A 14420-nucleotide genomic window follows, 5' to 3' on the forward strand; every position below is an offset into this window, starting at 1 on the left:
TAATTCCTTTACCTTCTGCAGACAAAACAAAATGCTGGACTGAGAAGCACTGATGGAAACTACTTTAAAGATTGTTTCACCACTCATTACTGTCTTACAGGTCCGTTTGTGTGCTCTAGCAAGGGCCTTCTTTTTAACGGTGAAGGCTAATCTGCATACTAAGTTTTATGTAAAGATACTGTATGTCTAGGACATTGACAACTTTGATGTAAATATATGCTATATAGTGGAAACGAGATGCTAATCTTTTGTGTCAAACTACATCATAAGTGAGACGTCAGTGGGTCAAAAATGAGTCAAAAGAGCTTAAAATGAGTAAAATCACCCTGAAATATTTTCCCAGAAATTATCATTCGGACAGATGTTTGAAACCAGGTGTAAAAGAAACCATAGACAAATGGGTTGAGCATTGAATTTGACCATCCAAGCCATTTAAATGATGCAATCACAGAAACTGGTATTGTGTAATTACTCAAAGGGTAAAAGGTGATACAAAGAAAGAAAGGAGTCCAACAGATGAGAAAAACTCCCATAACAATAGCCAGAGTTTTGGTGGCCTTTCTCTCCATCTTACTGATGGTTGCTCCAGACTTTGTGTTCTGACAGATTGTGTTCTGGATGCTGCGTACCTGTCTGTGTGCCACTGTCAAAATCTGTAGGTAGATGGTGGACATTATGAAACCTGGGAGGTAGAAGGTAAAAAAAGTTCCCATAATTGCTAAACTTGTATGTTGAAATAAAACACACCTGTTAGATTGTTCTTCATTCAGTCCCTGAACTGTGATGCCAATTCCATTTAGAGCAGAAACAGTCCAGCTCACTAGGATCATGATCACAATAACACGGACAGTCATTTTAGTTCTGTACCTCAGAGGCTGACACACTGCATAATATCTATCAAAAGAAATAAAGCACAGGTTCAAAACAGAAGATGTGCACAGAAACATGTCAATGCAGCTTCGGACTTTACAGAGCAAACCTTCAAGATGCCAACATGAGCTTACAGCCAGTATTGTGCTAAAAGGCATAACTACAACACCAACAAGCAGGTCAGCCACAGCCAGAGAGAGGATGAGGTAGTTTGTAGGAGTGTGGAGCTGTTTGAAGTAAATGATAGAGATTATTACCAGAAGGTTTCCACACATTATAAGAACTGATAAACAGCCAACAAAGACAGATAATACATATGAAGTTGAAACTGCTGTTATGCCAGATACATTTGCAGATTCATTACAGAGGTCATCAGACCTGTTGAGAAAGAATGTGGTTTCCATGCATAGATTAATAAATACTAAGGTAGCATTTGCAGTAACATGCTTTAAATGTAGAAAATATAACACAACAGTATGATTTGTCCATATACAGATTTTCAGTTAAACTTAGTACTTGGTCTGTTTCATACCATGCCTATTAATCTTGGTTCAAGCATCTGCACTGATGGGGCTCCTTGGCCTCTTTGCTGCTCTGCAGTATTTTGAGATTAGATTCATTACTCTGGACTCATTTGCATATTACATTCAAGGGAGTGGCATTTGATGTAGGTTGAAATAATGAGTTATCATATTGAACATCTCTGTGTCCTATTTTAAAGCAAATACACACAGTAGTGCCATAAAATCACATAACTGTCCACATGCTATTAACTAACTCTTTTGCAGAATTACAGATTGCAGTGGTAGTAGAACATCCCTTCACTATATGAACTGCATTGTGCATTGTGGTATTGATTAAATGGTGGTTTTTGGCAATTGATTCTCCACACAAGAACTCATATGACAAAGAATCCTGAATTGTCTTTTTCAATATTTTGTACAAGCACCTTTTGCAGCACTTAATGGGACAGTTTACTCAAAACTGCTTGCAGAAACCCTTTCCCCCACACGCTTTTCAAATATTAGATTCAGGGCGCTGTGTACTACCATTTTTGCCATTTTCTAAAACTAACCAGTTCAGGGACTGCCACAAGAGGTAAGAGAGTTGGCTAACATGTCTGTGTAAGAATATCAAATGAACAGTATATATGTACAGTACAGGCCAAAAGTTTGGACACACCTTCTCATTCAGTGCGTTTTCTTTATTTTCATGACTATTTACATTGTAGATTCTCACTGAAGGCATCAAAACTATGAATGAACACATGTGGAGTTATGTACTTAACAAAAAAAGGTGAAATAACTGAAAACATGTTTTATATTCTAGTTTCTTCAAAATAGCCACCCTTTGCTCCGATTACTGCTTTGCACACTCTTGGCATTCTCTCCATGAGCTTCAAGAGGTAGTCACCTGAAATGGTTTCCACTTCACAGGTGTGCCTTATCAGGGTTAATTAGTGGAATTTCTTGCTTTATCAATGGGGTTGGGACCATCAGTTGTGCTGTGCAGAAGTCAGGTTAATACACAGCCGACAGCCCTATTGGACAACTGTTAAAATTCATATTATGGCAAGAACCAATCAGCTAACTAAAGAAAAACGAGTGGCCATCATTACTTTAAGAAATGAAGGTCAGTCAGTCCGGAAAATTGCAAAAACTTTAAATGTGTCCCCAAGTGGAGTCGCAAAAACCATCAAGCGCTACAACGAAACTGGCACACATGAGGACCGACCCAGGAAAGGAAGACCAAGAGTCACCTCTGCTTCTGAGGATAAGTTCATCCGAGTCACCAGCCTCAGAAATCGCAAGTTAACAGCAGCTCAGATCAGAGACCAGATGAATGCCACACAGAGTTCTAGCAGCAGACCCATCTCTAGAACAACTGTTAAGAGGAGACTGCGCCAATCAGGCCTTCATGGTCAAATAGCTGCTAGGAAACCACTGCTAAGGAGAGGCAACAAGCAGAAGAGATTTGTTTGGGCCAAGAAACACAAGGAATGGACATTAGACCAGTGGAAATCTGTGCTTTGGTCTGATGAGTCCAAATTTGAGATCTTTGGTTCCAACCGCCGTGTCTTTGTGAGACGCAGAAAAGGTGAACGGATGGATTCCACATGCCTGGTTCCCACTGTGAAGCATGGAGGAGGGGGTGGTGTGGGGGTGTTTTGCTGGTGACACTGTTGGGGATTTATTCAAAATTGAAGACACACTGAACCAGCATGGCTACCACAGCATCCTGCAGCGACATGCCATCCCATCCAGTTTGCGTTTAGTTGGACCATCATTTATTTTTCAACAGGACAAACACAATCCTCTGAGCAGGTGGAGTAGGCTGTGTAAGGGCTATTTGACCAAGAAGGAGAGTGATGGAGTGCTGCGGCAGATGACCTGGCCTCCACAGTCACCGGACCTGAACCCAATCGAGATGGTTTGGGGTGAGCTGGACCGCAGAGTGAAGGCAAAGGGGCCAACAAGTGCTAAACACCTCTGGGAACTCCTTCAAGACTGTTGGAAAACATTTCAGGTGACTACCTCTTGAAGCTCATGGAGAGAATGCCAAGAGTGTGCAAAGCAGTAATCAGAGCAAAGGGTGGCTATTTTGAAGAAACTAGAATATAAAACATGTTTTCAGTTATTTCACCTTTTTTTGTTAAGTACATAACTCCACATGTGTTCATTCATAGTTTTGATGCCTTCAGTGAGAATCTACAATGTAAATAGTCATGAAAATAAAGAAAACGCATTGAATGAGAAGGTGTGTCCAAACTTTTGGCCTGTACTGTACATTACAGTACATGACAAGGGTCATGTAAAATCCAAGATGGCAGCATGTCTAGTGTCTGTTCAGTGTTTGTCTGTTACAAGTAGTTTTTATTGGATTTTAGTATCTCTTGACACTTTCACCTAAGCTGTTTTTATTGCTGATGTACCAACCCTTGGAAGTACACATCCAGCTTTGTGGTTTGGGCATATTTTTATCTGTTTTGGGAAGCTATTCTGCTCTGCATGCTCTGGCCTACTCCACCTGCTCAGAGGATTGATCTGCTGTCTGTGGCCTACTCAGAGTTTCTGCAGCTATGGCTAGTTTTTAGCCTACAACTGCAGCAATACAGCAACAAGGCATACCAAGATCCAGCACCGTCTTGTTCCTTCCACCCTGCTCTGCAGCCTGAGGCCTATTTTCATCCACCCTGCTGTGCAGCCTTAAAGCCCACTCCATCCACCCTGGTCTGCAGCCTGATGCCAGGGCCACACTGCCCGCGGAAGCGCAGCGCACCGAAATTCTCGCGCGCGCCGGAGCACCTCCGTTCACATCAGACGCGCATTTCTCCACGCCGTCGACAAGCGATTCTGCTCCCAACTCTTTTTTTTCACTGCCTGGCTTGTCAGATTCGCTCGCGGCTCGCGCAGAAAATAGACCAGACGCCGAACTGATCGCTGCAAATCGTGAGCCTGCCGCGGAGCTTCCCGGCGCGGCGCGGCCAGTGTGGACGACACAGTCGGTTAACATGGGCGCCGAAAGGACTGCCTCTCTTCTCGGCGCTTCGAGGCTATTCGCGGCGCTTCCGCGGGCGGTGTGGCCCTAGCGTGAGGCCTATTTCCATCCACCCTGCTCTGCAGCCTGAAGGCTCCATCCACCCTGCTCTGCAGCCTGAAAGCCCACTCCATTTACCCTGCTTTGCAGCTGTGTCAATTCCATCATGGCAAGTATGATTCTTGCCCTCCTGACTTTGTTCTGTCTGCCTACAACCTCAGAGTATGAAGTCAACAACAGGGAGGTTCTAGTGAGTGACAGCAACGTTTCCTTCCATGCACTTTACATGTCACCACGATCAAAGTTTACTGGCCAGGCGCAGGACTCAGTCAGCAGCCAGGGGTGCTGGATGTATGGCATGAACCTGGTTTCACAACAAGTAAACTTTAAACATTTTTTAAGCCTTCTCCTCCTAAGTGACTGTTTTGTCCCATCCAACAACTCTTGGCCTATAATCACGATGAGTGGTGATTCTAAGAAAATCGCAAAGCACTTTCATTATACACACATGTTGAAATGTATTATTACGATTATGTTGCTGATGTCGGGAAATGTGCAGCCTAACCCGGGTCCTGTCACTGATGTGATATCACTACAAACACCTGCTGATTTTTTAAATAGGTCTGGTATTGGTTTTGTACATATGAATGTGAGAAGTCTCCTGCCAAAGATTGATATGGTTAGAATTTAGGCCAAATCGACTGATGCTGATATTATGGTTTTATCTGAGACATGGCTGGGTAGATCCACTCCTGATAGTTATATTTATATGCAGTGGGCGTAACATGTGTGTACCCTCCTGGTTGGCAAAACACATTAAACTGCATTCTTGGGTGGAAAAAACACACTAAACTGCCCTCTTGGCTGGTTAAAACATGAACAACTGCCCTCTTGTGTGGTAAAAATGTGTGCTAAAGTGCCCTCCTGGTTGCCAAAACACAACTGCTCTGTTGGGTGGAAAAATACACTAAACTCCAGAAGACTATTAGGACCAAGAAATACTATGAAACATTACTGTTGCAATGACTTTTATGTTGGGCCCTTTTTTGATCTATATTGAGCCAGAACTATATCTCACAGAACCAGTTTGGATTATCTGGTGCTAATATGGTGTTAAAATGCACTAGAATACAGGAAATGACATCTACTTAATTGAAAATGTTCTGGGAGAGGACCCCCAGACCCCCCCCCCAGGGATTTATTTCCTTCATACATCCATGTCTCTGTGTGTTCTTCACAGTCCAACATTGAATTATATGGATGGCTATGACATCTTTCGTACTGATCGCTGTGCTAAAGGTGGAGGAGTGGCAATCTATGTAAAAAATATGCTAAGTTTCAGGCAGCAGTTCAGCTATCAAAGTCTATGCCTAAACAATTTGAAGCTGTGTTATGACAGTTGTGGGATGTTACAGACCTCCTTCTGCATCAAAGGATACATTGGGCCCTATTTAGATGGTCTAAAACGCAAAGCGCCGCACGCCTCGCGCGTGTCCCAGTCACTTGCTAGTTAGACAGCGCGTTTTCAGACTGTGCGCCATGGCGGAGAGTCTAAAAGGGTTGGACTTACTCTGTGAATTAGTCATGGGTGTGTTTTGGGTGTATCATTCAATAAGCCAATCAGTTTCCCAATCGAGTGTCACCTCTCATTCCCTTTAAAAGAGGCGCGATTGGAGCGCACGGCGGAGAGCTAGTTAGATGGCAGACCTACCAACTGGAAAGAGTGAGCGTTTTACAGTTAAGGAGACGATAAATGTATCTCTATATCGACTGTCCCGTCACATCTGATGACAGATCAAAGGGGATTGGCACCATTTGGCACATTTGGCACACGTAATGGAAACCCAACCTGATATGATTAACACAGCTGCAAACTAATGAGTTCACATCCCTCTCAGCCAACCACAAACAGCCACAGCATCAGATAGGGAGTATATATTCAGCATCTGTCATCTTAGAAAAGCCAAAAGAAAAGAAACAGAGTGAGACTCCGAGAGAGAAAGAGACAGCGCGCGCGCACGAGAGAAACGCTGTCAACAAATTGTAAATTATTCAATTTATTTTATTTTAACCCGCGAGGTTAGAGAGCCCAGCTCCCTCTCCAGCATCCTGAACCCCCCCGCCTGAAGGTGCAGGAAGGGCTGGTCCCGTGGCTGCACCCAGGCCGTCTGGTCTGGCTGCGCGCTGGCTGCGGAGCTGGGATTATCCTCCTCCTCCTCCTCCTCCTCCTAACAAGATGATCTTCAGTTTTACGTTCTAAAAGCTTTTTTTTACATATACATTTGTAGCCTACTTATAGGGCTATAAGTTTATGTTTTTTAGTTCACATAAGCTGGTTATTTATGTCAAAATAAAGTTTATCAAACGCTTTCACATCTTTGATTTTGTGATTTACATGCCAAAATGATCACAATTCAATTGGGAAAGACAAGTTCATTTTACAGGCTATGCATCATCAGCCCGTGGAGGTCTGCTCGCAGTTCTGTATATTCGGACACTGTGAGCTTGGACCTCCCGGATTATGATGATCATTATTACTGCGATTAGATCATTCTGATTAATGACTGACCATTAAGATGTGTTTCTGCTAAATATTTTAATGTGTACAATAATAACCTTTCACATTGTAATCATATTTTTATTTGTTATCTTTTGCATATGTGTGGCTGCTCCGTGTGTCTCTGAGCAGAGTGCATGCGTGTTGTGCACCCGCCTAGAGACGCATATTACTAACTTGTTTAACAGCAAAATACTGCGCCATTGACTTTAGACCAGGTTTTTGTTGGTCACTGGCGCATTTGCTTTTTATGTCATCAAACTAGCAACGCGCCATGACTGTGCCTGACCACTCCTCATTTTTAGACCAACACACCCAGAGAAGCGCAAGTTCATTTGCTAGTTAGACGACGGGGGCGCAGGGCGTGAAAATGACAACTGCGCTTGCATCTAAATAGCAATGACACTTGCGACATGGATTATGCGCCCTCCGCCGTCCGCTTTAGACCATCTAAATAGGGCCCTAAGGCTTCAGAAAACATACAAGACACATACAAAGTCATAGGAAGAGAAGCTTGTAGGCATCTAACCAAAAACCCACTCAAAAAACCCACTGACTTTGAGATGAGGGAACTGGGATTTGGTAAATGCTGACTCATTCCTGGGTTTTAGGACTCATTCTGTATTGCCTTATATTACGCTATCACATGAACCAGTCTTAGCTGGCTAGCTGCATAACACATAGGCAGCAGGCTACATGCAAGAAAGAGACAGCAGAGAGAGAAAGAGCTGAGGGAGGCAGCTAGTGTCCAAGATTAACTTTTTGACTCACCAGTCACAGGGACTGGTAGATGAAAAAATGGCCAAGCATATTTTTTACTGGCCACATTCATAAGTTGCATTTCTGTGTCGTGTTTATATGTGCTTCAATACATTTCATTGAGATAATGTAAGGTATTACTGATAGGAGGCCCCTTTGTGGATCCAGAACACGATGGAGGGATTAGCCTACATATCTCATCTGGCCTGGGAATGCCTTAGGATCTCCCAGGAAGAGCTGGAACGCATCTCTGGGAAGAGAGACGCCTGGGTTGCTTTGCTTGGTCTGCTGCCCCCACAACCTGGCCCCAGATAAGCGGATGAAAGTGGTTGGATGGATGGATGGATGGATGGATGGATGGATGGACAGATGGAATATAAGGTATTATGTTGAATGCAAACTCAAAGAAGAGGCCAGAGCAATATTTGAAGCAAAATTATTTTAATATATTCAGCAACTCATCACCACATCCTCAACATATAAATAAGTTCCCTCTTGTAAGCAATGATGCAGTGCACATGTCATGAGCTTTTGTGAAAGAGCTTTTATTGTGAAAGGCAAGAATTGACGGAGTGAAGAGATAAGCTGCTACTGACAATGTAGGAGGCAATTAAGAGTTTTCCGTCTTGGTTCACACTATGGAGCCTCTGTATTAGAGGTATAGTTTAGGCGCAACTTAAAACCATCAGCTACACATTTGCATAACGGCAGCTAGCAGCAGACAGACAACAGGTTTTGGTGGATCAGCTGATGTTTAGATGTGCACCTAAACACACAGTTTTATTATTAGGCCTGCGTGAGTAATTTGGCTCCTGATGAATACTTCCTAAATGTCTGGATCTAAAGTTATCAGAAATAAGGTGAACAAACATTAGCAAGTGTTCGGCAAGCAGCCCATGAACAACATGTCAAACAGTGTTGGACAAACACTGATTTGTAAGGTGAAACTACTTTAGTCTGTGTTTTTACCAGTTTAAATCATCTAGTCTGTTTGCTTTAGAGAGGAGCAGACCTCTGTGGACAATTCAGCTCCTGGTAAAAACTTCCTGAACAATGAACAGTGAAGGAACTGTAACCAGGAGAGGTTTCAGCTTGTTGGGATCTGCAGTCCTCACCACTAGATGACACTTTATCCCTCAAAATCTTACACACTGTTCTTTCAAGAAAAAGAACCGTGTTCATGACTAGCACATCTTATTTTTCCAGTGCATGAAAGCCAGTCCTGGATATTACTATGACATAATGTATTGTAGTGTTACCTCTGCACTTAATTAGATTTGGGGAGATTTATACTAACTCCAACCAAACTTTTTTTGCAAGTATCAAATATACCTGAAAACATGTATTCAATTTAATTCAATTTTATTTATAAAGCCCAATATCACAAATCACAATTTGCCTCACAGGGCTTTACAGCATACGACATCCCTCTGTCCTTATGACCCTCGCAGCGGATAAGGAAAAACTCCCCCCCAAAAAAACCCTTTAACGGGGAAAAAAAATGGTAGAAACCTCAGGAAGAGCAACTGAGGAGGGATTCCTCTTCCAGGACGGACAGACGTGCAATAGATGTCGTACAGAACAGATCAGCATAACAAATTAACAGTAATCCACATGACACAATGAGACACACACAGAGAGAGAGAGAGAGAGAGAGAGAGAGAGAGGTAATGACAGTAGCTTACAACAACATTATTGAAAGTAATAATATTATAGTTATAGTTCTGGCTACTGTGGTACAATATGTTGAAAGTATGTATTAATATCTGGCAGTATACATGTGTGACAATAGTCATATGTGTATAATAACAGTAGAAGTATGACTAATGACTAATGATGGCAGCAGTAGCAGCAGGAGGCATCTGGCAGGACCACGGCAGCAGCACAACCACACACGTCACGCTGTCCAGGCACCGCTGCGATATGAGTTAATCTGAGAGACAGTGGAGCACAAAGGCTCCGGAGAAGAAGCCGGGTTAGTGACATCCAGAATGGCCGAGTTAGCAAGATGCAGTAATAGAATACGAGAGAGAGAGAGAGAGAGAGAGAGAGAAAGAAAGAAGGAGAGAAGGTGCCCGGTGTATTATAGGGGGGTCCTCCGGCAGACTAGGCCTAAGTCAGCCTAACTAGGGGCTGGTACAGGGCAAGCCTGAGCTAGCCCTAACTATAAGCTTTATCAAAGAGGAAAGTCTTAAGTCTAGTCTTAAATGTGAAGACGGTGTCTGCCTCCCGGACCGTAACAGGAAGATGATTCCACAGGAGAGGAGCCTGATAGCTGAAGGCTCTGGCTCCTGATCTACTTTTGGAGACTTTAGGGACCACGAGTAACCCTGCGTTCTCAGAGCGCAGAGTTCTGGTGGGATAATATGGCACTATGAGCTCTCTAAGATATGATGGAGCTTGACCATTTAGAGCTTTATAAGTTAACAGTAGGATTTTAAATTCAATTCTGGATTTTACAGGGAGCCAGTGCAGAGAAGCTAAAACAGGAGAAATATGATCTCGTTTCTTAGTTCCTGTTAGTACACATGCTGCTGCATTCTGAATTAGCTGGAGAATTTTTAAGGACTTACTAGAGCTACCTGATAATAGAGAGTTACAGTAATCCAGCCTTGAGGTAACAAAAGCGTGGACCAATTTTTCTGCATCTTTTCGGGTCAGGATAGGCCTAATTTTCGCAATATTACACAGATGAAAAAATGCAGTCCGTGAGGTTTGCTTTAAATGAGAATTAAAAGACAAATCTTGATCAAATATTACTCCGAGGTTTCTTACGGTAGTGCTAGAGGCCAGAGCAATGCCATCTAGAGAAACTATGTCATCAGATAAAGAGTCTCTGAGTTGTTTGGGGCCAAGAACAATAACTTCAGTTTTGTCTGAATTTAACATCAGGAAATTGGTGCTCATCCAAGTTTTTATGTCTTTAAGGCAGTTATGGAGTTTAGTTAATTGATTACTTTCTTCTGGCTTCATCAATAAATACAATTGTGTATCATCTGCATAACAATGGAAATTTATAGAGTGATTTCTAATGATGTTACCTAAAGGAAGCATATATAGAGTAAATAGGATTGGTCCGAGCACAGAACCTTGCGGAACTCCAAAACAAACTTTGGTACGTAAGGACGATTCATTATGAACGTGAACAAACTGAAAACGATCAGATAAATAAGATTTAAACCAGCTCAGTGCAGAACCTTTTAGGCCAATTAAGTGATCCAGTCTCTGCAGTAGAATTTGATGGTCAATTGTGTCAAACGCCGCACTAAGATCTAATAAAACAAGTACAGAGACAAGTCCTTTGTCTGAAGCAATCAGAAGGTCATTTGTAATTTTAACTAGTGCTGTCTCAGTGCTATGATGCACTCTAAATCCTGACTGAAATTCCTCAAATAGATTATTATCATGGAGAAAATCACACAGCTGGTCTGCGACTACTTTCTCAAGGATCTTTGACATAAAGGGAAGATTAGATATTGGTCTATAATTGGCTAACACCTCTAGATCCAGGGTGGGCTTTTTTAGTAGAGGTTTAATTACAGCTACCTTAAAAGACTGTGGTACATAGCCTGTTAATAAGGATATATTGATCATATCTAATATATGAGTGTTAACTAAAGGAAAGACCTCCTTAAGTAGCCTAGTTGGGATGGGGTCTAAGAGACACGTTGATGATTTAGATGAAGAAATCAATGCGGTCAATTCTTGAAGAGAAATTGGGGAGAAGTAATCTAAATATATATTAGGTTTTACAGCTGTGTTTGAGGTTAGATAGGTACTATCTGAGGACAGGAGGTCATGAATTTTGCCTCTAATAGTTAGAATTTTGTCATTAAAAAAGCTCATAAAATCATTACTGCTATGTATGACAGCAAAAGACTGTAGTTTTATTAACATAAATATTTAGCCATAAACTTTTAGCCTACAGTATTGTTTTGTTTTTCGTTCATAGTTTGTTTATAGTCTGATGTAATGATATTGTGCAAACTGACTTTCCAATTAGAGGTGTGAATGACTGTTGAGTTTTTGGTCCCTAAGCTGCTCTCGTGGTGCACAGGGCTCTGCTTTTCCCAGAGGTACAGTGTGAAAGCACAGTCACTAGGCAATTATGTCATGTGTTTCCAAAACAGTTACAAACTGGAACAAAACAAGAACAGCTAACTAACAACAAAACTGACATGATTATTGTGCAAGGGTGGGGGTGATGTCAGCCATGTCAGCTGTTTCTAATAGCTTACCTTGCAGACAAGAAGTCGAAAGTAGTCTGCTGTCATATTTGAAAACTAAGTATCAACTGTTGTATAATGAAGACAACTATGGTTGGATTTTCAATAGTAACCAAAGATTTCAATGATGGCCCTGTTTCACAACAAAAAAATAGGTGTGAAAATGTCCTTTCAATAAAAAGATTTTCCTGTTAAAATAGCTGGCAGGTGTAAAATATGAAGCTGGATACAGTTTTTATGCCTCCACGCTGGCGATAGCCGTGGCCAGAGGCATTATGTTGGGGTTGTCCGTCCGTATGTACGTGATATCTCAAGAACGCCTTAAGGGAATTTCTTCAAATTTGTCTCAATATCCACTTGGAATCATTGATGAACTCATTTGTTTTTGTGGTCATAGGTTAAAGCTCAAGGGTTACTGTGGCCTTGTCTGTCTCATTTTTGTGAATGCGTTGTCTCAAGATTGCCTGGGAATTTTTTCAAATTTGACTCAAACATTTACTTGGTATTGAACTGATTTGATTTTTGTGATCTAAAGTCAAGGTCACTGTGACCTTGTGTGTTTCATTTTTGTGAATAAGATATCTTAAGAGCACCTTGTGGGAATTTCTTCAACTTTGGCACAAATGTTCATTTGGATTTAACAATAAACTCGATTTTGGTGGTCAAAGGTCAAGGTCATTGTGACCTTGCATCTGTCTCATTCTTGTGAACATAATGGCTTCTAGTTTCCCGGTGCGGCGCAGGGTGGTGAACCCCGCACAGAGCAGCGCAACCCGAGGCGTGCTCAGTTTGGTAGTTTGGCAGACCGAGGTGCGCTGAGATGGGTGTGGCAGCGCAGCAGGGGGAGGTGTCGACAGATCCAGCTTGGCACAGTGACAGTTTTGTGCCAAAAGGCTTCGCCGAAGGTGCGCTAAAAGCTCGCCAGCTGAAACCAGGTCTACTGTTAGCCAGACCCGGCTGCAGAAACAAACTAAAGGGGGGGCACTAAATTTTTTTAGGGGGGCAAACTTTTTCAAATTACTTCAGGCTGAACAATGGCTCTGTGACCACTCCTACAGTGCTGAGAAATATTATTTTCCCTCACCAAAAAGGGGCAGTTCATCCCAAAATCTAAAAAAACAAACAAAAAACAATATTGTAGTGCTCTGTCCATTTATTCAACTCAAAAGTCAAGCATTTCTGGAGACATAAGCACTGATCTCTTTCACTATGTGCTCTCTTACTAAAGCACTCATCACATCTATTAAGTTATTTTGAATGTCATGACTTGTGTAGGTTGCATTGCGAGGAATAGTTTTTGCTATCTTTGCTAATTCAGCATCTTTCCTTAAAGCAAACTCAAATAGAGACAAAAATAGCCCACAACCATCCTCATTCATGTCACTGTATGCGTCATGGTTACCTCTAAAGGGCAGTTGGTTCACAGCAAGAAACTCCACAACATCAATAATTGCAGACAGATAATATCTGTTGCGCTGCAGTTGATCGGTGTTAATTAACATTGAGATTTCCTTGCTTGTGTGAATTCGTCTTTCCTTGTCTAACTCCACAAGGCCTCACAAGTCAGGTGCTCTTTGGATGCAGCGTGCTTGTTAAGTCCCTTTCCAGTTTCCACTGCGTGTTTCCAGTCCTGGACACCAGTTACACTGAAGGTTGCATCACTGTGTCTGGCTCCTGGTAACTGAAACATTCTGCATGGGTAGCAGTATGCAGCATCTGCTTGAACTGAATACTCCAGCCAGGGGAAGCATCCATACCAGGAACTGCAGAATGATCTTTTTTTCCCTGAGAAAAGACGACAAGGAAAGCTCTGCAGGAGTGGTCTTTGGGGCTTTTCTGTGCCAAGGTCAGTAGGTGGCAATGGCCTGCTGCTGTCCCTCGTGGCTGCAGTGTTACCGTGAACCTGTGTGGTGGTGTTGTTGTTGACGTCATCACTCACGCTTCTTCCATGCAGACGAGTTATGCTGCTTTGTGCTGCTCCTTGTTCTCCCTAGCTGCCGTAGCTAACCCTCCTAGCATGAATGTTTACTTCAGTGTTACTGTTGACTTCAGTGCTTACGTTTCCAGTTAAAGTCAATGGTGCTGCTGCTTCCTGCTCCCCCCCGTTTGCGTTGTCACTTCTCGTCGTTATATTTTTTTGGAAATAATTCCGGATATCCATAGCTCGCGCCTCGCGGCGATATTAATTATCGATGCTGTCCATGAATGAATGAGTCAGCACCCGCCCCCCTCTGTCTGTAATTGGCTGAAAGTTGACTTCATTTGTTGGTTGGATTGGTTGAACTGTATGATCGTCAAAACGAGATAGGAATAAGAGAGAGTTGGCCACTCTGAGTTAAAAAACAAAACCCCCCAAAAATAAACAGCTTCCAGTCGAGGGCGGGCACAGCTGACTCTGTGGGCGGGCACTGCCCCCCAATGCCCGCCCATGCCGCCGGGTCTGCTGTTAGCGCAGGCGGAGAGCAGCCGGT

The 14420-nt window shown here is 42.6% G+C and overlaps 1 protein-coding gene across 1 annotated transcript; it reads right to left on the minus strand.

Moving 5' to 3' along the window:
• Nucleotides 1-296: 296 nt before the first annotated feature.
• On the minus strand, nt 297-4092 carry LOC125897614 (trace amine-associated receptor 1-like). Its single transcript, XM_049591007.1, has 3 exons — nt 3999-4092; nt 971-1153; nt 297-898 (listed from the first exon to the last, which is right to left on the minus strand). The coding sequence occupies exons 1-3, from the start codon at nt 4090-4092 to the stop codon at nt 297-299; spliced, it is 879 nt and encodes a 292-aa protein (XP_049446964.1).
• Between the last annotated feature and the right edge of the window lie 10328 nt (nt 4093-14420).

This window comes from Epinephelus fuscoguttatus, linkage group LG11 (genome assembly GCF_011397635.1).
Source record: "Epinephelus fuscoguttatus linkage group LG11, E.fuscoguttatus.final_Chr_v1".
Classification (NCBI taxonomy): Eukaryota; Metazoa; Chordata; class Actinopteri; order Perciformes; family Serranidae; genus Epinephelus; species Epinephelus fuscoguttatus.